The 24,421-nt window shown below is 33.9% G+C and overlaps 1 protein-coding gene across 2 annotated transcripts in view; it reads left to right on the forward strand.

Moving 5' to 3' along the window:
* The window catches only part of FNBP1L (formin binding protein 1 like), a 119,081-nt gene that overhangs the window by 82,020 nt on the left and 12,640 nt on the right, over positions 1-24,421 (forward strand). For both annotated transcript variants that reach the window (XM_046645334.1, XM_046645335.1), the window contains exons 4-9: positions 919-1,066; positions 1,836-1,898; positions 8,015-8,119; positions 11,894-12,022; positions 14,502-14,648; positions 16,617-16,820. In XM_046645334.1, coding sequence (XP_046501290.1) covers positions 919-1,066; positions 1,836-1,898; positions 8,015-8,119; positions 11,894-12,022; positions 14,502-14,648; positions 16,617-16,820 — 796 coding nt within the window. The remainder of the gene's footprint in view (positions 1-918; positions 1,067-1,835; positions 1,899-8,014; positions 8,120-11,893; positions 12,023-14,501; positions 14,649-16,616; positions 16,821-24,421) is intronic.

Raw genomic sequence — 24,421 nt, forward strand, 5'->3', positions numbered from 1 at the left:
TCTTAGAGGTAGTAAAACAATTTGGCTGATTGGTTTAAAGAGATAATGAAAAGGAATGAGATTTTCTCAGGGTAATTTTGGAACCCTGAGTAAAGGTTGGGAGTTGCCTATGAGCTTTTTGGCCATCTTAAACAGGGATAGGTGGATGATTATAAAATGCAGAAACAAAAAGAGACTAGACTTAATGACTTTGTGTATAGTTGTCAGTTGTTAGGATTCTCAGGTTTAGTGTTAATGTAGTCCTATCTGAGCTGTCTGCCTTCAACTATAAGAATGTTTGGCAGTGTATTCAAAATAGATTTATACATTTTAATACAGTGATTCTCTTTGTTTCTCTCCTTCCCTCCACACACATATTTTTACCCTTATTTTTGCCCCTTCTTACCCTCCTTTGGTGTCAATTATAATGGCACTTTACTTCCATTCAGGATGTGGGCAGGTATACAGGCAGCTGTGTCCAGAGCTGATAGCAAAGTTTTTCTGTAGATCAGCCATCGAGATGCATTTGAGTGGTATGATTGGCAGGTTCTGTCCTCGAGAGCAAGCACATCATCTCTGCAACAGGTTCAGCTGCCAAGCCTAGGAATCCAACCAAGTTCATTCCCAAGCCCAGGCCAGTCAGTTGGCAACTTAAGAGATCCAGTATGCCAAAAGAGCCTGCAGGTAGTATTCCTATTATTTTTGACCTCAAATATCCCTTTATTTAAAAAGTAAGACTACTTGAAGATATACAAACATGCACAACTTGAGCTTAATGCAGGATTCTTTGCATACAAAGTTAATTTAGAGCTAGTAGCTGAGATTTAGGATTGAGTATATTAAAATTTATCAAGCATCAAGCTCAAGCCATACCTCATAAGAAACATTTATAATGAAAATAAAAAAAAATTTCACCATTTTTTAATATGTTTTTGTCAGGTTTACCTCGTGTATAGCCTTTTTTAACATCCTTAACGAGTTAAATGACTATGCAGGACAGCGAGAAGTAGTAGCAGAAGAAATGGCGCACAGAGTTTATGGTGAATTAATGAGATATGCTCATGATCTGAAAACTGAAAGAAAAATGGTAATTCTTATTATTTTTATCCATTTATAATATATAAAATATTTTCACAGAAATGAAGTAGTTTGCTTTTTAAAAATAATGTATGTTCAGCGTAAACTGGTTTTCTATTTCACCAAATTTCTTCTAACTAAAATTATCTCAAGATTCTCCTGCTAATTTATGATCTTTTTGGATTTAAGACTAAGGTTTGGTAACTACAGCCCATGGGCCAAATCTAGCTTACTGCCTGTTTTTGTTTCTTAATTCCCACGAACTAAGAATGTTTTTTACATTTTTAGATAGTTGAAAATAAAATCAAAAGAAGAATAGTATTTCATGACATGTGAAAACTATATGAAATTCAAATTTCAGTGACTATAAATAAAGTTTTATTGGAACAGACCCGTACTTATTCACTTATGTATTGCCTGTGGCTGCTTTTGCATTGCATCAGCAGAGTTGAATATTTGTAACAGAGACATTGTGGCTTGCAAAGCCTACGATATTTATCTGACACTTTATAGAAAATGTTTGTCAACCCCTATTCAAGACAATCATGTATTTTCCTAGAGATTATATCTATCTTAAAGGTTATATTTAAACTATTCAAATAATACCCTATAAAATGCATTTTAGAGAGCTTTGCTTTACTAATAATCTCTCCCTAAGTCTTGATAAAGTTATATAATTAGTACCTTGAAAAAAAAGTAAATTCTTTTGGGGACTTTAGACTTCATTTACTATTTAAATGTAATTTTTTGTTTGTTTTTTTGGTTGTTATGATCTTCAGCATCTTCAAGAGGGACGAAAAGCTCAACAATACCTTGACATGTGCTGGAAACAGATGGATAATGTGAGTTATAATGTTTTCATGGTTAACATAAAATTTTGTGGACTAGTTTAGACCTAAATTCTCTTCTGCTTCATGTCTATTTGAGTTCAGTATTTCTCAATGTTTTATTCATAATTAGCCATTGGTATACATAGAGAACGTGAAATCATTTTGACATTTTTCTTTCCTATATGGTTCTATAATTGTACCAAATCTATAATCTTCAGATAATTGTAAACATTTAGGAAAATTCTTTTTGACTTTGCAGTAGTTACTATAAAATACTGATGGAGGATAGACATGTTAGAGAGATAGTGATGTATCTTAGAAGACCGTTTGACTGAGGCTGAGAGGACCTAGATTCCAGTTCTATCTTTTCCTTAGCAGGTCATTTCTCTTGACTTCATTTTTATTATGAAAAATGAAGACAGTGGACTAAATTATATGAAATGTTTCTTCCAGTTCAGTGATTTCTATGAAATGCAAATGTTCCTAGTATTGGGATGCTGGTACTAGACCATCTCATTGTAGGAAATAAAGTATTTTATAGGGCAAAACTCTGAAAGTGTAATAATTATTTACTTTATAAACTTTCCAAGAGTAGATATTAATGTTGTTTTTCTTAAATGTTCTGGCATACAGTTATTTGAAAAGCAAGATGTTTACATGGAACATTGTTGTCTCCTTTACTTAAAATAGTCTACCAGATGATGTTCTGTAGTATAAGATTAATATTCTTTTTGAACCCTCAGGTTAGCAAGCAGTTTACTCTTTACCTGCATATTTTTATGATGGGCACTGTGTATTCCCTGAAAATTATGCTGAAGGCAGTTTTGCATGTTAAATTAATCAGTTTAGTTTGTGGTTGTTGGGAAAAGGACTTTTAAGTTTGAGATTAAAAAAAAACCTCATGCGTTAGCCTGCATTTTTTCAGCCTTTTTTCTTTCCTTTTTAAAAACACATATTCAAAGCTTAGATTAAATTTCTACTATATAACTGTCATTAATGATGTAAGATTCTAATCACTAGTGCTAATTGAGAATTTTTAGGTGTATTAATAGTCTATTTTTATTTTTTGTTTTGATTTTCTTTCTAATTAGTTTCAGCAAGACTTTTAGGGAGTGGTTACATTTATTAAATTTTAAATTGCCTTAACTAGCATCCTTAGTGTCTGCCACCTAATGAGGGTGTGTGTATATGTATGTTTTCATTTGCACAAAATAACATACTCCTACACTTATGAGTCATTGGTCCCTTTAAAAATTGGTATTGGCACAAATCTTTCCTGTTAATATGTGCTGACTTGCCTTTAGAACAATTGGCAGTTATTAAGCAAAAGTTATAGAGGTCGTAAGAAAGAAGCATCAGAAAATGTAGGAGAGATTTCTTTAAGGCATTAACAATAACATGAAATAAAGGTGAGTTCAGCTCAACTCGTGTTTACTGAAGGCATCCTTCACATGTACTGAGTCCTGGTAAAAAAGTGAATATGATATGGTTCTTGTTTTTGTGCAGCCTGCAGTCTAGTGAAGGAGACAGGCAACTATAATTTCTGTGTAACAGGTACAGATATGTACAGGATCCTATTTCCTAGTTCCATGTCTTCCTGTTTAATTGAGAAAACGAAATTATAAAATTGCTGATATGTTTGAAATAATTGAGAGGAGATTTAAAGAACTGGGAGAGACAGGTTGAATTAGTGGCAGAATATTGAAAATTGAGAAAAAGAATTTAAAAGACAACTATTAACCCCAGGATAGACAAAATAGGCAGCACTGACATTTAAGATGAGGGCAAAAGAGAGTAGCCTGGGAAGAAGATTTTGGAGGACTGGTCAGAGATTAAAAAGATAGAGGCGTCAGAGATGCCAGGTCTGTGCGTTAGGTGACTCCAATTAACAGAGCATCTCAGTTTATAAGAGCAGGGCTTGGAAATGGAACAGTTCCAGAGTTGGTCAGTAGCTCTGACCAGGGATGTTACCAAGGCTGCCTCTCCTTTCTGTCTGTCTGCTTTGCCATCTTGATCGTGTTGGCTTTTTTCCTCAGACAACCCTTTATGGTCATCAGTTAACTTAAGCAGCTAAGTACCACATCCTCATTCAGCTGCATGCAGAAGCAGGAAAAGGGAACATTTCTCTTCTAACTGTTCCTTATTATCAGCGAAGGAAAACTTTCCCAGAAAACCCCCAGCAGACTTCCTCATGGGTGCCTTTGACAGGATTAGATTACTTATCCATGCCCCAGCTGTGGGGAAGCTGGTAAAGCACGTATCAACTGTTTTCTGCCTCTATACTGGGATGGTGCACTCTTCTAAGAAAGGATGGACGAGTAGAAGAAGTTGTTGTTTAATCTGCCACATGATGGATGAAGAAGGAAAATCTTTTCCGGAGTATATTCCTGTATTATATAATGATATAATATCTTTGAGAGAAGGAGTATTTTTAATGTTATTGTACTAGTGATTTTTTTGCTATTGCAAGGAAATTATTAGGTAGGCTTTTTTTCCACAAATAATAACACACTAAAAATACTTTGTATATAATAAGCCTCAGATTGCACCAAAATTAGTAGCCTATAGCTACTCAATTTGAAAACATAGCCCTGAACTGAGTTTCAGAGAATTAAATGTGGAAATTTAATCTTAATCTTCATAGGAAAGTGACATTCTGTATTGTTTGTATATTCAGATACATTTATGTGCTTTGAATAAATTATAATTATAGTTTGATGTCTAATACTAATCAAAATAGTAAGTACATTTAAAGAATTTTATTAAAAAGTTCTGAGCACATTTATTTGATGTAAATTACAGTTTATCTGGTTCTAGCTACGTGGCAAACTAAGCTAACTCAGAAACCATTTGACTGTAAATGACTAGATATAAAAGCTAAAATATTTTTATTGTATTTTAAGCTCTTAGCAGAGCTACCTGAAAAAGGAAATCTCTAGCTACTAGAAACTAAGGGTAAAATAAAAGCTGAGCAACAGGTATATGAGCTGATACCTCATATTTGCAGTATGGGGCAGAAGTGTTGGGGTATGGTGGTTCACTAGGCCTTGCTGAGGGCTTGAGTTTTAATACTCACACAGAGACAGAGATTAGGTTTTAGCTCTGTATGTTGTGCAGAATTGGAACTGAGACCCCTGTATAAAGTTTGAACCTTTGAAGGACTAAACCTTTAGTGAAAGGTGGACTGCAGGAACTCTGCCCACTGGCCAAGGGAGACATCAAAGAAATTTGTCTCTATCTGAAGGTCAGAGGAGGGGAGGTATCCTGTGAGGTATTTAAACCTTTTGACCTTGTAGTTATGAAGTTTGGAGTCCACATTTGCACTATCTGTAGAGTTTTGTAATCCCCAAGACAAGAAATTGAGATCATAACTGGTTCTAATAATGGGGTTAGGTAAGTAGAAAATGTTGACATGCTCTACTTTCTTCTGAGCAATTCTCAGAATATAGGTAGCAAGGTGTATATTTTCCAGACAAGAAATTGTAAGAGTCTCTTGGGGATTTTAACCAACTTGAGAGGAAAGACTTATAGATATGGATACCAGGGTTTCTCAAAGGAAACTGTCTGGCCATATCACGCTAGAGGAAAAGACCATAATCCATAAGTCCCACCTGCAGAACTTTCACTTGGCTTTTTGAATAAGAGCAAATAGGTAGGAAGCCCCAGATGTTTAAAACGTCTAATGTAAACACCAGAGACCAAAAGTAATATGTAAGGCAAAAGCAACAGTGAAGAAACAGTGACTATGAAAGGAAATGGAAATAAGATGTGGAAATAATCAAAACACCCAAAATTATTGTTAATATTCTCAAAGGGAAGAGAGAAGGTTTATACCCATGAAATAAGAACAAGATACTATTAAAAAAGGGAACATACGGGAATAATACTTGGCCATAAAAAAGGATAAAATTGTCCCATTCACAACAATATGGATGGACCTTGAGGGTATTATGTTAAGTGAAATAAGCCAGATGGAGAAAGACAATCTCTGTATGACTCCACTCATAGGTGGAAGTTAAACATGTAGACAAAGAGAACAGATTAATGGTTACCAGGGGAAAGGGGACATGGGGGGTGGGCACAAAGGGTGAAAGGGTGCATCTACAGCATGACTGACAAACAATAATGTACAACTGAAATTTCACAAGGTTGTAAACTATCATAATCTTAATGAAAAGTAAAAAAAAAGAAAAAAAGAAAAGAACGTACAGGGGCCAGCCTGGTAGTGCAGCAAAGTTCGCACACTCTGCTTCAGGTGGCTGGGGTTTGCCAGTTCAGATCCCAGGCACAGACCTATGTACCTACCACTTATCAAGCCATGCTGTGGCAGGCATCCCACATATAAAATAGAGGAAGATGGGCATGGATGTTAGCTCAGGGCCAATCTTCCTCAGCAGGGGGTGAAGAAGAGGTTTGGCAGTGGATGTTAGCTCGCAGCTAATCTTCCTCAAAAAAAAAAAAAGGGGGGGGAACATACAGAGAACAAAAGAGAACTCTATGATAGCAGAAATGAAAAAGGTACTAGAAAGAATCAAATTGAAGAAATCTCTCCGAAAGTAGAGCAAAATGACAGAGATTGAAAATATGAGAGAAAATATAAGAAAATTACAGGGCTTATCTGATAGGTTCATTTTCAAAATATTAAGCATCCTAAAAAATAGAAAACATAGGAAGTGGACAAAAATAATTCAAGAAAAATTCCCCAGAACAGAAAGACATGAGTTTCCAGATAGAAAGGATTTTCCAGGTGCCCAGTACAGTGGATTCACAGCAAAACATATCTTCATGAAATTTCGGAGCAGTTAGAGAAGATCCTACCAGCCTCTAAAGAGGAAAAACAAAACAGAAAATAAACATTTTATGCGAAGGATCGTGAGTCAGAATGGATCAGGAAGCTAGAAGACAGTGGAGTAGTACGTTTACATTTGTGAAGCAAGATAATTTTTCTGACTCAAGAGTTTTATACCCAGCCATATTTTATCAATTGAAAGCGATGGTAAAGGCATTTTTAGCCATGGAGACTTAGAAAATTATCTCCCACAAACCTTTTAGGAAACTACTGCCAAATGTGTTCCAGCAAAATAAGGAAATGAACCAAGTAAGGAGAAGGCATGGAACTAGGAAATAGGGGATTCAAATCAAGGGAGAGGTGAAAGGAATCCCCTGGATAATGGTGAAGGGAAATCCCAAGGTAACAGCCATGTATTAAAAGTACACTGAAAATTAAGCAAACTGGGGGAAAAAAGACATTAACTCCAGGATAAAAAAAAAAAGTATATAGGAAAGGAAATTATGGTATATATTACATGGCTCAGTTGTGAATAGGTTTTACAAAGTCATAGTAACTTGAATGAAATAAAAAATCTTTTAAAGGCCTACTTCTGGGCTGGTGATATTCCTGGAACACTTGGAAGAAACAACTTGAAACCACTTTGGAGGAACATTTCCACATCCCAGGCTACATTGGAATCCCACCAAAAAAATAAAACCAAGCAGACACCAAAACCAACCAGTCAAACAAACATGCAAAAACCAAACCAAAAACACCAAACAAATCAAAAAAGTCCTGCTGAAGATGAGCTTATAATAGAAAATTACAAAATACATATGATTTTTTTTCTTGTTTGGAAGAGATGTAATAAATGTTAACTCAGTCATGTCTATGATTTTTCTTTTCTTCACAGTGTATAATGTTTGATATTTAACGCACATGGATTGATTGTAATAGTATAATTTCTAATTTAGAAAAATTTTACTTTCAGTGTGCAGTTCTATATAATACACAGTGGCAACATTTTAAAGTTATTATTTTAATTTTTTTTGGAGGAAGATTAGCCCTGAGCTAACATCTGCCGCCAATCCTCCTCTTTTTGCTTAGGAAGACTGGCCCTGAGCTAACATCCATGCCCATCTTCCTCTACTATATATGTGGGATGCCTACCACAGCATGGCGTGCCAAATGATGCCATGTCCGCACCTGGGATCCGAACCAGCAAACCCCAGGCCGTCAAAGCAGAACGTGTGCACTTAACCACTGTGCCACCAGGCTGGCCTTTAAAGTTATTTTTTAATGAAGTACTGTAAATCTAGTTTTATTTCTCAATGTGATATTTTAATTTTTTTAACAGAGTAAAAAGAAATTTGAAAGAGAATGTAGAGAGGCAGAAAAGGCACAACAGAGTTATGAAAGATTGGATAATGATACTAATGCAACCAAGGCAGATGTTGAAAAGGTAAGAAATAATCCAAACTGACTTTGATATCAAAATATTATTACTTGCATATGGAGAGTAGTTAGAATATTCATGTTGGTATTAGAGTTTCCCCAAGAGATACACTACATCTAAATCTAAAATATGCAAATATTTGTGAACTTTAAATTACACATATTGGTCTGAGAAAGTATTTAATATGCATCAATTTCTTTTATTGTAATGTCTTAACTGCACTCAAAATGCATAGGAAAGACAAAGTTGCTTCTGGGAATGAACTTCTATCCTATTCCAAAATAGGGTGGAAAGTCTAAGATGTGTTGATGGGGTATGCAAATGGGGGGTGGGTAGTGTGCTTCCCCAACTTTACATGATAAAACTGTCAGAAGTATGTGATACTAGCTATTTGTTTGTTTGTTTGTTTCTTCGTTCATTCTGAAAAACTGAACCCTCTCTTGTCACTCACTAACTGATTCTGGGCCAAATGTTCTGTAATGTAACTGTTGGTAGGATCAGCTCCGTAACTGTTGCTGCTTTCCTTCTTCTTTTCCCCTGCTGTATCCTCTTTATCTTAGAACATTTGACACAGTGATAGTGATGGAATTTTGGAATTTTGAAATACAGGTGAACCTTACTCCACATTTTTGTATATACCAAGGCCCACCGGTAGTATATTTATCTCCTTAGCATTTTATAATTCCCTTTAGGATCCGAACAAGAAAGAACTAAGAAGAGAGGAATAATTTATTTTCTGCCCTCCATTTTCTTTACCAATTAAAAAACAAACCTAAAATCATATAAATTCCAGGTTAGAATTACCTTAAAGGTCTTCTGGTAAAACTTTGATGCTTATGTCTTGTCTGCCCTATTTTTAATGACTTATACCTCTAATGACAGTAAGTTCCCTGTCATTGGAAATACATAGTCTTGAGGCACTCTGTTCATTTCTTTTTCAACTTTAACATTTCCTTATATTGACCTCACTCGTCTGCCTGTTCAATTTTAGTTTCTTTGACGTACCAGAAAAATATTAAATCTGTTTTTTTCTCACAATAGCCTTTTAGATATTTGTAGCAGATTCTCCACCCCTACATGAAATACTATGTTTCTTCAACTGTTCCGCATATGAAATGACTTTGTTACCTTTCATTATGACTTCTTTCATTTGGATACCCTTTAATTCATCAGTAGCTCACTTAAAGTATGTCGTCTCAAATTGGATATAATAATCCAGGTGTGGTCTAATCAGTCCTAAGTTTGATTACCTCTCTTTTTTTGAACACTAAATTTATGTTAACTGTAGCCTAAGTGTATATTAAATTTTTGGGCACCCACATTGTTTGGATTGACTCCTATTAAATTTATGGTTTACTGAAATCTCCATGTCTTTTTGCATGTGATGTGGTATGAGAATGTGTCTCAGACAGAACTTGTACTGTTGCTGTTTTAAATGCCTATGTGCATATGTATCAATTATTAGATTGAATCCTGCTAAGATCCTATTTAATCCTGCTGTTTTGGATCCTGATTTTGTTCGTCCACTATATTAATTTCCTTCCTACCATCATGTCATACACATAATGTGTTATCATTATTTGATAAAAATGTGGACTATAACAATTGGCAAATAGCAGTATTTTATAGATGGGAGACTTTCTTGCTGGTTGACATTGACTCCTTAAGAACTCCTTTGACTTATCAAACATTGACCGCACGGTTTATATACTCAGCAAGTTAAGGAAATTCTTTAACTGGACTCTTATTTAACTTATTTCTTTATTTTGTCTACAGAAATATCTTTAGAGGCTAGTCAAATATCTTGAAATCTAGATAAAACATATCTAGTAGCTTGACCTAACTTAAGAATTTTAATGTTTACAGCCTCCTTTTTTATGCCCGTTTGTTTGCAGCCCCTTCAATTATTAGAGAATTAGGAAAACTTTGAAGATTTGCTTTAGGAACTAGAGAGCAGAGGAATTCTAAGTGATGAGGGAGGGAAGGGAACACAGTTTCAAGCAACTACTGACAAAAGTTTACCAAAACAAAAAAAGAAATGAAGAGGAAGCAGGCCAATTATTCATGTTCCTAGAGAAAAGGAAGGCAGGTACACAACAATGTGAATATACATACATGATGCTACTTTTTTTTTTTAAGATTTTTTATTATTATTTTTTTTTTCCTTTTTCTCCCCAAAGCCCCCCAGTATATAGTTGTATATTCTTCATTGTGGGTCCTTCTAGTTGTGGCATGTGGGACGCTGCCTCATCGTGGTTTGATGAGCAGTGCCATGTCCGCACCCAGGATTTGAACCAACGAAACACTGGGCTGCCTGCAGCGGAGCACTCGAACTTAACCACTCGGCCACAGGGCCAGCCCCTATAACACTACTTATGTGCTGTGTACACTTAAAAATGATTAAAGTGGTAAATTTTATGTTACGTGTATTGTGTATTTTACATTTTACCACAATTAAAATTTTTTTTTAAATTTTAATGCAAAGTTAAAAAAAAGAAAGAAAAGGAAGGCAATAAATGTGAAGCCCAGAAAATGCCAGTAGAGGCTTTAGTTATTTTAGCTTCTAGACTTATACTCCTACATACCCTGCTGGAACCCTCACCCGGGACCTTGGGAATCACAGCCAGTGACTTGGAGAACAGGAGTTTCCCCTGACAGAACGGAATAATTTGGAATCTTCTCTTCCGTCATAGTTTGTGGGAGGAGGGAGAAAAGGGGAAGGAGTGAATGAATTGGTACTTAGGGCCCCAGTTTGGAATTTCAAATGTATTTTTCTGTAGAAATGCTTTGGGCCATGGTGTTTAGTTTCCATAGTACTTATTTGTTGTACTTTCAAGTACACTGTGGATTAAATGGATTTTTGTGGGCTTACCTGAGATCTTGGCTACCAAGCGTTTCTATAGGTCAGTTTGTTTCTGAGTTCAGAAGAACTAACTTGTGGACCTACTGATAAAAGGTCAGGGACTACATTTGTAGAAACTGGAATTAGAATAATAAAGCATATTCACAAGGTGCTTTACAGTTTTCAAAGCACTCTCATATAACATAATTTATTCCTTGGAACACTGGAAAATTGAGTTTGGTTCTTACTTTGCTTTTTATTATTACTTTAGAATAATTGAGAAATTTGCTTAGAATCCTCTCCAATAAATCTAGAATTAACGATTTGTATTGTTTGTATTCCGACATTCTCACCAGTGTAGATGATACTATTATGACTCATTTGAAAAGCATTTCTACAAGAGCTTGAGATGCACAGAACTGTATTCTAAATAAGCATTCCTTAAAGTATAGAGATGTGGTTTTGTATAAAGATGGAAATTATTGTTGAATATTACTATCCCCAGATCACATTTTGATCATTATTTGGTTTCACTGTGGTTCTGAGTCAGATATAAGTGGATCATGTTTAAAGAAATGTTTTACTAGTAACTGTCTAAAATATTCCTTATGCTGTTTTCTCTTCTGATTAAAAGCTTACTGTTTCAGGCCATAATGTTGACATTCATTTAATGTTTTTTTAAAAAGTCTGGATTTGGTAAGGAGAAACTTTATTTGGATAGAGTATTGCAACGGGGAGGACTGTTGCAATGAGAAAAAGGGAATATTGCAGTAGAAAGACTGCTCTGACCATAGAATCTGCGAGCATCTCCTTCAGTTTTAAAAGTTATCAATAGTTAGAAAAAGTGTAGTTTTAGTATAACTTTTATGAAAGTGAATTAGCTATGATTTTTTGGTTGTTATCCTTGTTGGTAATGATTTGGACAAATGTGCCCCTAGGCTAAACAGCAGTTGAATCTGCGTACGCATATGGCTGATGAAAATAAAAATGAATATGCTGCACAATTACAGAACTTTAATGGAGAGCAACACAAGCATTTCTACGTAGTGATTCCTCAGATTTACAAGGTAAAATTTAGATAAATGAAATTAATCCAGTTTCATAGTTGGAAGAGCTAGTCTTTAAATGTAAAACTTGTAAATTTCAGTTATCAATCAGAATGTGTCTAGATTCACTAGTCATCAGGTTTGGTGATAAGAAATTTCTTTATGATTATAGATTTGAAAAGTAATTTTCCTAACTTTCTCATTTTCCTAAATCACAAATTTTTCTACAGATTTATTATTTATTATTATTTATTATTCATGTAATAAACAGTCCCCTAAAACAACATTTTCTAGATAAATTTTAATACTGTATCATTAAGTGTTATGGCTTAATAGGGAGAATTTATTGGAACTGTATATTGTAATCTGCTCAACCTAGAATTGGGATGTAGCTTTTTGACACTATACCAGAATTGTTGACATTAGGTCAGGTGGCAGAAATAAATCTTATAAGATGTATTTGCTAGTCTGGTTTTTGCCTGCTTGTCTTTCTAGCTGCCAGATCATAAATATAATTCAGGCTATGAATTTGCTTATAAATACCATTCATCATCACTTGATGATGGTAGTTGCCAAATAGCCTCAGGTAAAGACCCCAGAATTTACATGAGGGTCAAATTATATTACTGCCTATTGTAGAAAGAAGAAAAATTAGAGAAAAGGAATTTAGTGAAGTTGTGTTGAAAGAAGTAGGATCTGGGAGAGTGGAGCTTGTGTGGAAAGAGTGTCAGCCCAGATATACTTTTTTTTTGTTTGTAAGGCAAGTTAGAAGTACAAAGAAGTATAGTGAGAGGTGGTGGACTAGAGTAGGTATCAGATTCCAGTCATTTGATCCAGAGCATGTAGCCTGCCAGTCATCACTCTGTGGTGCTTTTCTAGGCTTGCTAGCTAAGCCTTCATATTCTGGGGAGACCTTAACTTGGAAATCAACTACTTTTTGTGTTCTGGGGCTTGATCCTTTTGGTTGGCCCTTGCTATGGCATAATCTTGCTATTTTGTGGTGCTGGGAGCAGTTCTTTTGTGAAAATGCAGGCCTCAAAATAAATTCCCAGGCTCTGGAGAGTAATTAAAGAGGGAAAAGTGATATCGTGATATCACGGCTGTGGGAGTTTGGGACTGGAGCAGTGTAGGTACTTCCTAGGAGAAAGCAAGGTCAGTATTGGGAAATAGGAAGTGTTAAAAAATGCCTATCACTGGGGAGAATTCTTCTGGCCAGCTCCTGCTGCAGAACATGGAGTGACACATTACACCCTGAGAAGCCAATCTCATTGGCAATCTTCTAGCATCTGCTTCAGGAAACCAATAATAGCTCGCATGTCCTTTGAGCCTAGCCCTTTGCTTTAGGGTAGTGGAGACAGCGTGACTTTTTTTATATCCAACCAGAGCAAATGCAGAGCCACAGTCAGAAATTCTCACGACTACAGTTGTAACCCAGTGTGGAATCTGAAAAACAAGTCAAACTCACAGAAACAGAGAGTAGAATGGTGGTTGCCAGGGGCTGGGGGTGGGGGAAATGGGGAGAGGTTGGTCAGAGTACAAACTTCCAGTTATGAGATGAGTAAAGTCTGAAGAGCTAATGTATAAGGTGATGACTATAGTTGATAACACTATGTTGTATAATTGAAATTTGCTAAGAGGGTGGAACTCAAGTGTTCTTACCAAGGGTAAAAAAAGGTAAATATATGAGGTGATGAACGTGGTAATTAACTCGATGGTGGGAATCTTTCACAATGTATATATATATCAAATCATCATGTTGCACTTTAAGTATATTACAGTTTTGTCAACTATACCTCAATAAAGCTGAAAAAAAGTGCCTTTAAGTTATTTGGTTTCATGTGTCCCAGCATAGTTCTTAGTGGCATGTGCCAATGAATTTTTCAATTGTAGGGATTCCATATATGTACCACTTTGACGTTGTGGCTTCATGTTTTGCCTCTTGTGTCCCCAACCCTTTGATAGTCACTCTGAGCTGGAGACTTGCGTAGGTCTAGGTACTTGTTGATATGCAGTCAGCTGTGGATCTTGGTCCAGCCAGATCTTACCAAAGTATTCTGAACTAACTTAAGGGCTTAGAAATCTCAGGCTTGTATATGTTATAGGCCAATTGCTTAGAACAAAAAAAAGCATCAGAATTCTGTTTTCAGATAAAACTTCTGGAAGCATAAGCAACAACTGATTGTTGATTGAAGAATGAGAGGAGGAGGTAGTATGAGAAAGGGAGCCTGGTGGCCTGTAGGGGCTCCTTTTAGAAGGCTTGAAAACCAGTGTCACCTGGTTTTAGGATGTACTTAAAAGCCCTGGTTTTTTTTTTCCTTTTGCTGTTTAATATATTATCAAGTTTTATGTATTATAAGTCTGTAGCATTTGTTAAAAGGTATTAACAACAGTATAACTATTAGGAGAGAATCTTTAATTTTTTTTTTTTTGAGGGGATTGCTTCAGAATGAAAAGAAGAAAAGATTCAGTTTTCTTTTTTTTTTTAATTCCTGATTGTTAGCAACTACAAGAAATGGATGAACGAAGGACGATCAAACTCAGTGAGTGTTACAGAGGATTTGCAGACTCAGAACGCAAAGTTATTCCTATCATTTCAAAATGTTTGGAAGGAATGATTCTTGCAGCAAAATCAGTTGATGAAAGAAGAGTAAGTGCTATGTAATTATATTTGAACAAATATACTTGGTTTAAGTGTGCTGTTTTAGTTAGTAAAATGAATTGGTGAAGTAGTTGATAGGTTAGTTGATTCTAAATTATATTCTGTAGAAGGAAGTCTGGCAATAGATTGGACTCCTTTTAGCTCTAAGGACTCTTCTAAACACTAAAATTCTAATTGTTTAAAAGAAAAGAGTTCTAATCCTTTCCTCTCCTCCCCTCACTAATGTTTTAGTTTTACTCTTAGAGTATAGCTAACCTGTGAACTCTGTTACAAACTATTGTGCTGTTGGTCTAGTGGAAGTTCAGAGAAGGAAATGGTCAGAGAGATCTAGAGTTGTAAGAGTTGCTTTTAACACAAGAGTTGGCACTTGAGCTGGAATTTGAAGCATGGAATGATGGCCCATGAGAAAGAGGAAGGAGGGCATTATGAGTAGAAGGAAGAGCATATCTCTGTCCCTTCGAGGAAATATATCTAATCACATTGTATCTTGATTACGGACTAGCAGAGTCTTTACAGGTCATTTCTTGGTAAATGTTGATTGATCAGAAAGAATGGTTGGCAGAAACTGAGGATGTAAGGGCGGAGCAGGAGAAGAGAACCAGTGCTCGGGGACTGCCAGATGTGGACCACATATTTTGGTCTTCACAGCAAGTTGGTATATTAGTGAGGATCCTGTAACAAATAGAATTCTGACTTAAATTTTAAAAAGAAAAGAGGATTTGGGGGTTCTTTAATTGAGAATTCAAAAGTACATTTATATTTCAGTATGGCTTGATCCAAGGTTACAAATATAGTTAGGTCCCTCTTCTTACTCTTATCGTTTAGCAAGTGATTGGTGGGGGTGGCATTAGTGACAAAAGTAAAATATGACTTAAGGGTGAGTTGGCTAAATGACAGGCAAAATGTACTATTAACAGAAATAAGAAATAAGGAGAGGTGGTTAGGAGTGGGGAGGAGTTTGTAGAGATAAAGTATTCTGTTTGAGGAGCCGGCCCGGTGGTGCAGTGGTGAAGTGCGCACATTCCGCTTTGGCAGGCTGGGGTTCGCTGGTTCAGATTCCGGGTGCGAACATGGCACCGCTTGGCAAGCCATGCTGTGGTAGGCGTCCCACATATACAGTGGAGGAAGGTGGGCACAGATGTTAGCCTAGGGCCAGTCTTCCTCAGCAAAAAGAGGAGAATTGGCAGCAGATGTTAGCTCAGGGCTAACCTTCCTCAAAAAAAAGTATTCTGTTTGAAAATGAGTTTAAGGTGTTAGTAGAACATTCAGATAGAGGTGTGTAGGTCCAAAAACAATATATGATACTTATGTGAGTTGAAGTTTTAGGTAAATGGTACTGAACTTTATATTTTAAAAGTTGCTTTTTGCTCTCAGTGCTATTTGTGAGATCTTTCTCTGTTGCTCTGTTAACATTCCCAATTATGTCTTTAATATATTTTATTTGTCTTTTCCTCATTGGATAAATATAAGCCTTTCTACTGTCCCATACTCTCTTTTATGATTAGATGCCCTTCCCTCTCTTCCAAAGGTCAACTTCTTTGTAGACAATCCTGTAAATCAAAAAGTATTTTCCTTTGAAACTTCTGAGAATTTCTACCTGAGAATAACCTCTTCTTATATTCCTTTTGTCAGTTAGCTCTTCCTTATCAACTAACTAGTCCTCATATGAATTTCAGTGGTTTAAAGCTATGGAGTAAAAACATTCATCAATATTACAAATTAAGTAATTGGTAATTTATTTGTAAATTAGTATTTTTTCTATTGGGATTAAAATATTTAGGGTTTATTACAAATTCACAGGAAGAAATTACTCACTTTAAACCTTTAATGAGTAGTGTAGAATTATTTCTTTAAATTTTTAGTTGTTGTTTTCTTGCATGGATTAAAGTTGAAAGCTAAATGTGGTACTATAAACAAATGAAATGGTTTTAAAAACATGTTTCTTGTGTAAAACAGGACTCTCAGATGGTAGTAGACTCTTTCAAGTCTGGATTTGAGCCTCCAGGAGACTTTCCATTTGAAGATTACAGTCAGCATATTTATAGAACCATTTCTGATGGGACTATCAGTGCATCCAAACAGGAAATCGGGAAGGTGGATGCCAAAACCACAGTAGGAAAGGCCAAGGGCAAGTTGTGGCTCTTTGGAAAGAAGCCTAAGGTAAAAGTCAAAATTCCTCTATGCTGATTTGTTTTAGTGTGTCATTTAAATCCATGTACGTATTGAACGGATAATGGTTTACTATTCATACAGAATAAATATTTTGGTTTGAATGATTCAGTTAACTTTTCACTTAGAAATAGTTTTATACCTTAATAGTAAAAATTATTTCTGGATTTAACATTTGACCACCACTTAATAATGTGTAAAAATATTTAATAAGTTGGTAATATCTCTTAAATTATATGCTTTTGATATTTTATTTGTTGTATAGTTTCAATCAGAATTCTAAGGAAACATTATAGTCTAACTATAAGACCACTAAAATTGCCATTCTCAGTTGGAATAAATGATTGACCACAGTGATAATGTCAAATTAGGTCTTATAGATCATACTGATAAAGTTATTTTTATCATCCATGTGGATATTAAATGGGAAGGGCTCAATGTTTGTGGTTATTTAAAGTTTAAAAAATCTCTAGTTTATAGGAGAATCTCACTCTTAACTTCTTGTTGGAACCCCTCTTTTCAAGTAGTGTTTATTTTAGATAAATCTAGCTCAGCAGATAAATGGAATAGATGAGTGCTTAGTCTTTCTTATCAATTTAGTGATTATAATGTCGCATCAGTAGGAAAATAGATATGTTCTGTTAATCTTTGCTGTATTTACTGAAGTATACAGATTATTTTAATTCATTTTTCTGATCTTAATATATGAATGTAGATAAAATTTAACTCATTATAACATACCTATAAATATTTTTAAAAGCACAATTATAATTAACTCAAGCTTTATTCTTTCTTTTAATAGTATTGTCCAGTCGAGAAGTTGAGAGATGAGACTTTAAAAATCAGATCACAGTAGCTAGGAAAGCTTAGAAAAACAAGGAATATTGAAAGTAAAAAAAGAATTGAGGTGCAATGAGGATGAAATAGAAACAGTCTGAGAGGAAAGCCACAAATGTAATGAACTCTTTTTTGCCTATTTGTGATAATAATTGGTTACAGTTTTAATTTTTTATTTTAGGAGACATTGCCTATTTAGATAACTTTACCTGTAGCTGCTTCCTTTATCTCTGACAAGTACAGGTTAAGTATAACTAACTAGGTGGTACTGATATTCTAGATATCAGAAGAGAATATTTTTCCTAGGTCATATGGCTCTCTCTAACATTATAATTTGTTGTACTCTATATTTTTAATCTGTCAGCTTGTAAAAAAAAATGATCAAATGAAATGGTACATTTTTAAAAGTAAATTTGACTTTTCAAAATGACAGTTTGGGCGAAACTATGTTAACTTTCTTATATTATTTTTATAGAAGACTATTTGAGATATATTTTGTGAAAAGTATGTTGCCAAAAATAGAATTTTCATTTAGGAAAAAACTATGCACATTTGGCTTATTGATTCCTTTCTTTATTTCCATATTAGCCACAGTCCCCACCCTTAACCCCTACTAGTTTATTCACATCCAGTACTCCTAATGGGTCCCAGTTTCTCACATTCTCCATTGAGCCCGTGCATTATTGTATGAATGAAATAAAAACAGGGAAGCCCAGAATTCCTTCTTTCAGAAGCCTCAAAAGAGGGGTAAGTTTAATAATGGGTTAAAATGCATGATGGCCTATTGTGTGTGTAGTGTGGCTTTTAATACTCTCCACCCTCATTATAAGGCTCTCTCCTATAAATATGTAGCTTAAAAACCCCACAGAATTAAGTATAGCTGCCCTCAAGTTAAAAACAACTCCTCTTTATAACATTTGAAATGCTCAACTGTAAAAGAATGGTATTATAAAGAGGGTGCTGGGTACAATCATATTAGCTATTTTTTTGTTTATGTGAAATCATATGTCCACCATTGTCTTGTAATGTATTTACATTTTTAAGACTTTCAGTAATTTGTCACTGGAGTTACTCATGTAATAATTTGTCACGAATGATGACTTCTGCCAATTTATAAAGTATTGTTGATAATTTAAAAAATCAAGTTCAATTTTAATTGCCCTATTTTTAGAAGCATAAAACACAATTTCCAATAGTTAAATAAAAATTAAAAATAGGTATGTTAAATATCAAGATTGTAGATCAAATTAAGATATATTAGAAAGTATTTTGTACATTATAATGCCTATAAAAATACTAGATATTATTGAGTAATGTTTATGTGGAATTTGTTTTCTTGAACTAAAAAAAAGTAAAGTTTTTTTTCACCAGAGTTTTTTCATTCTTTCTTTTTTTTTTAATTGGCCAGCCTTTGGCATTTATGTATAATTAAAGATGCTCTGCAAATGAAAAATTTTAGAGTAGTAAAAAGCAAATACTAAATTGTTTCTTAACAATAACTGTTACACTACTGATAAATAAATTAGTGTTATTCCATAATATTAGGCTAATTTCTCTTGTTTATGTTTGATTTTAAGTGCGTTTGTAATATTCCTAGCTCATAATTTATATCCATTTATGAGATTTGTTTGAGCATTTGTTTGGACATATGAAAAACATAGGTGTGGTAACCTACAGATGAGAACTCAGAGTCTGTCATTGTTATAAGAAGTCTGATCGTTAATAGTAATACGCTATAGTTGGGCTCGCTTTTGTGCGTGCTCCCTCTCTCTCCTCTTCCCTTTTGCCCCCCTTTCTCTCTAGCTTCCTTCCTTCCTTCCTCTCTTTCTCATTTCTTTCTTTCCCTTTCTGTTTAGCCTGTCTGTCTGTTTTTCTTATTTTTGGTAGCCCTTTCTATCTTCAAATTGCTTTACTTAGGTTTCTCTTTTGGCCACATGTAGAACAAGATATATTAATTTAGGGCAAGATTGAATTATTGTCTACATTTCCCTTAAAACAAAATGAGAAACAACTGATGTCAGTAATGCAGCAGAAATGCCCTAGAGTTTGTGTCCCCTTTTGGACTTCTTTCTTTTATTATTATAATGACATGAACTTCTTTGCATTTACTTTACCTAATTCTGTAAGTGTATGATGATACAGGCAATTAATGACATTTTGAAAAGTCCTATACCTCCAGGCACTACAGGTACCCGTAATCACTTTTAAAAGCCCTTGACACTTGTTTGAAAGACTTTAAGAAATCGTATTTGGAATTTCTATTGCCTGACTTTGAGGGTAGAGTTAATTCCCATCTTCTCTATGATGATTGAGAGTACATTAAATATTATGTTATATAAATCATGAGAAGTTACTATTTAGTAGCCATATTTTTGTAATCATTTATGTTTCTAGACATTGAGTCTGCCAGGCCCAGTTAGAATACTCTATACGGTATATTCATAGAGATATGAGGTAGATGTAATTCTATGAAAAAGTTCAGGCAGTTAGAACTATGAGCCCTGAGAGAGAAGCTGAAATATGTGACATCTTCATTCTTATTGAATGAATTTATAGGTAGAATTTTATAACTGAAGTTAAAAGTATCTACTTGGTCATTATTTGTCTTATTTCCAAATATTGCTTTAATTTTAAATATTAGCACATATTTTGGGGGGCCTACTTTCAGAAAGCCAAAATCCTAACCACTCATTATTATCATACCAAAGAAAAAAGCAGCATGCAAGGTAGAAAATATGACAGACCAATTTTGGGGGATAGAGCAGGAAAGAAAGTTTATTACAACGTTGGCATTGAGCAGTTTCTTTGTTTTGATTGATATTTGGTAGTTTACTAGATGACATTTCAAAATTAACCCATAGAGATGTTTTCCTTACGCTTAAGAATTTTCTCAATATAGAGAAATCTAAAAAGAAGAAGATAAGCTCTAAGAAGCCAGTTTATATGCTTTTACATGGATTTACATGTAAGTCCATTAAGCTTACAAAATAAGTCTTAAGGTTTCTTTTTTTTCCCCAGTTTTATTGAAAAAAATTGACATACATCACTGTGTAAGTTTAAGGTGCACAGTATGATGGTTTGATTTACGTATATTGTGAAATAATTACCACAAAGGTTTAGTTAACATCCAGCATCTCATATAGATACAATAAAAAGAAAAGAAAAGAATTCCTGTAATGAGAACTCTTAGGATCTACTCTCTTAACATCTTTACTCTAAAGCATGCAGCAGAGAACTCACTACTCTTTATACTAAATCACCTGTAGGCACTTTTCACATTTCCACTGAAATAGCCAGCCAAGTAAATTTACTAAAATAAATTCAGTCCCCAGGTTCTTATGTAAAAACAGAATATTTTTATAGTCATCAGTAATCAATAATTGACATACATCATGATGGTTTGATGTACATATATTGTGAAATGATTAGTCTTAAGGTTTCTTAAAGCTGCTGAGTTGTACTGTTCAAGTCAGAAACTCTGGTTTTGAACTATATTTGTTATATCATTTTTCCTAAATATCTGTGTTTTGGCTTTTCTAAAAAATTATAATTTCTTTTTCTTTTTTTTTTTTTAAAGAAAACCTAGTATATACAGTTCCAAGTATCTTTTAAGGATATGAAAAATGTTATATTGGACTGGTGTTTTTGAATTTAATGATGGTGTCAGTAGACCTTTTCTGAGGGACAAGGGTTTATAATTTCCTTCAGTGACATCAAGATCTAACCGTTAGTGAATATTTGGTATATACCCAAACGTAACTGCTTATTATAAAAACAAATAATTTTTACTCTATAATTACTTCATTTGAGCTTACGGGGTACTCCTTTTGTTAAGAAGTAGATTTATTCAGTAGTAACAAGTCCATGTTTTCTGTATAAGTTATTCATGATCTTACAGATTTCCAGGGTAATTTTTGTAAGCTTTTATCATGTCCAGGGAACAGTTGTCAGGATTTTCTTATCTTTAAATGAGATATACCAAATAATTTTAATTGCCTGACTGATTTCCTTTTTAGCTCCCTTTTGTATTTCTTAAGGTATAGTGGGTCTGTGAAATTTTCTTATTATAGGTATATGATAATTGCATATGAGAGTAAGGTATTTCTGTATTGAACGTGTATTACTTTTAAAATAAATATATTCCTAATATTTCTACAAAGAACTTGAGTTTTTGTACCCCCAAATCTAAGGTTAATGAACTGTAAATTTATTTTCTAATTGATAATAAAATTAGACTAGCTAAAAAACTGAAGCATTTGATATTTCAGTTGTATATAATTATCTTCATGTTTTCTCTAAGACATTAATATAGAAACTGGAAAAATTGTGGTACTTAGAAATTTAGCTGATGAGAATTATCATAAGAGATAAGTCAAATTAAAATACATATTTTACTTCTTTTCCTATATATAATTTTCTTTTAATAACATTTTAAGAAGATCATGAATATCTTTTAAGATTTAAACCTTTGTATCTTCTTACCAGGAGTTTTGTCAAGCAAAATAAGTTGTGGTTTTTATTCCCTGAAACTACTGACAGTCTAAAGAATGTTAAGCTTAATTTGGAAAGATTATGGAAAAATGTCATCTTTGCTTATCATCGTAACCATTAATATATATGGCCAATTCATCAGAGATAAAGGGTAGATATTTTTGTCAGCTGTTTATTAAAATTCATGTTTTTTATGTGAAATTCTGTCTGATATCCCTCCATCTTCTCTAAAATATCATGAGTTAGAAAACTGGGAAAAATAAAAATTTTAGAAGCTGCAAACCAAATACAGTGAATGTGAAGATTAGCTTTGTAAACCTCTACTGTATATTCTGGGTCACTGGGTGTGTGTGTGCGTGCACATGCGTGTGTGTGTGCACTTGTGCGTGCATGCGTGTTTAGTTGGGATGCTAGATAGATGCAGTGCCCGTGGCAGAGCCCTTCTAACCCATGGAACGTGGGATATATATACATATGCAGTATATTTACTGTATGAGAGCACTCTGGCTATGTCATTTCATATTTTCAGAAAGAATAAATTTTAACCAATTTTCTAAAAATCAAAGTTATATTTTTAGTGTTGCTTCTTGAGCATATGGATTTTAGAATAAAAACTGAAAAATAGAAGCTATATCTTCAAAGCAAAATTCAACCCACATATTTGTGTCTCTTAGGAAATATGGATGGGAGACTTGAACCTGGGTGACTCGTTTATTTATTATTTTGATAATAATGTGTTTTTAATGTGTCTGTACCTGAAAACTAAAGTAGAAATCTTACCCTTACCTACCCATTTTACATTTATGTTTAAAACAGTATTTTGAACTATAAAAATTCAAATAACATTGTCTTGTTTAACACATTGGGAAGAACATTCCATTTTTTAATACTTCATCTAAGATTTCTTTTAAAATGGTTAATATTAGATCTTTTGTATTTAACTTTTCAAATATTAGTATTTTGGGAATGAAGATCTATATAAGTGAAATCCACTTATGTAAAAGTTCTATCTTAAAGAGGAAAATACATGAAAAAGATACAATGATCGCTATTTACTTTTGAGTTTTAGTTGCACCTAGAAAATATCTGCCCATTATCATCAGTGTTTTGTTTTGGTTTTTTTTGCAAGTAATTTACTTTCCAAAAAATGTGCTTAAAATTGTTTTTCTGGCATAATTGTTTGGATTGTGAAATGTACATGATTTATTTTAATATTGTAAAATATATATATATATAGGTTATTGCATCTTCTGTATTATAGTTTCATGTGAATAATTTACCATTTCTTTCTGTTTTCCATTGAACTATTCAGTGGTCGGTGAAGATGGTAAGCCTTATGTGCTGATCTATATGTGTGCCAACATTAAGTAATCTCAAAACATTGTTTTGTTTAAGTCAAAACAAGTGGTAAGGTACATCCCTACATTTTCACCTTGTCTTTTCTTTTTATAACTTAATCCATAGTCCAACATATGCCAGTGCCACTTGATGTCGTAAAATTGGAAAATAATGTGGTTAATCTGTAATCAACCCATTAAGTTCTTAAATGTTATTGGGTGGAGTCCTTATCATGTTACAGAGAATAAAATTATAGTTAAACATTAACAGTTACATAGTAGAACAAAAGTTCATGTTTTTACAGAAGGAAAATTAAAAATTATCTTTCGTGATTTTTCTTAATACCCTTTAAAAAGATCATATAAACTTGATTTGTGGTTTATCGTAAGAATCATTAGATTTTCCAAAAAGCAAGAAAATTTCCCTACTACTTGTATTATAGAATCAGTGCTTCTTCTTCTATACTATTGAATGGAAATAAAAGCACAAATAACCTAAATATTGTGTGTATATGTGTGTGTGTGTGTGTGAGTGATGTTCCTTTATACATTTATTTCAAACAAATTAATATAACTACATTGTGAAGACCTAACCCCCAAATTATTGGGCGCTTACATAGTTTCTCATTTTCAGAAAATAGACCACTCTTTTTCAAAACGACTCTTGCAGTTTGACCTTTTGTGAATTCTCTTGTAGTAGGAGAGGTTGTTAAATGCCTCAGAGGTCTTCTTTATATCCATAGGAAATAGAGTGAGTTTAGTTCTCATATTCTGTAAAAGAATAGGTTATAAGGTCAAAATGGGATGTTAAAAATGCAAGTGTGTAGATATCTACTGTTAATAAATTTAAGAACAACGTTTGATCAGGGATAAGTGGAAATCTGGCAGATTTACGTATAGGTAGTTGTGAGTTTATTATACTACTAC

The sequence above is a fragment of the Equus quagga genome, chromosome 18, assembly GCF_021613505.1.
Source record: "Equus quagga isolate Etosha38 chromosome 18, UCLA_HA_Equagga_1.0, whole genome shotgun sequence".
In the NCBI taxonomy this organism is placed as follows: domain Eukaryota; kingdom Metazoa; phylum Chordata; class Mammalia; order Perissodactyla; family Equidae; genus Equus; species Equus quagga.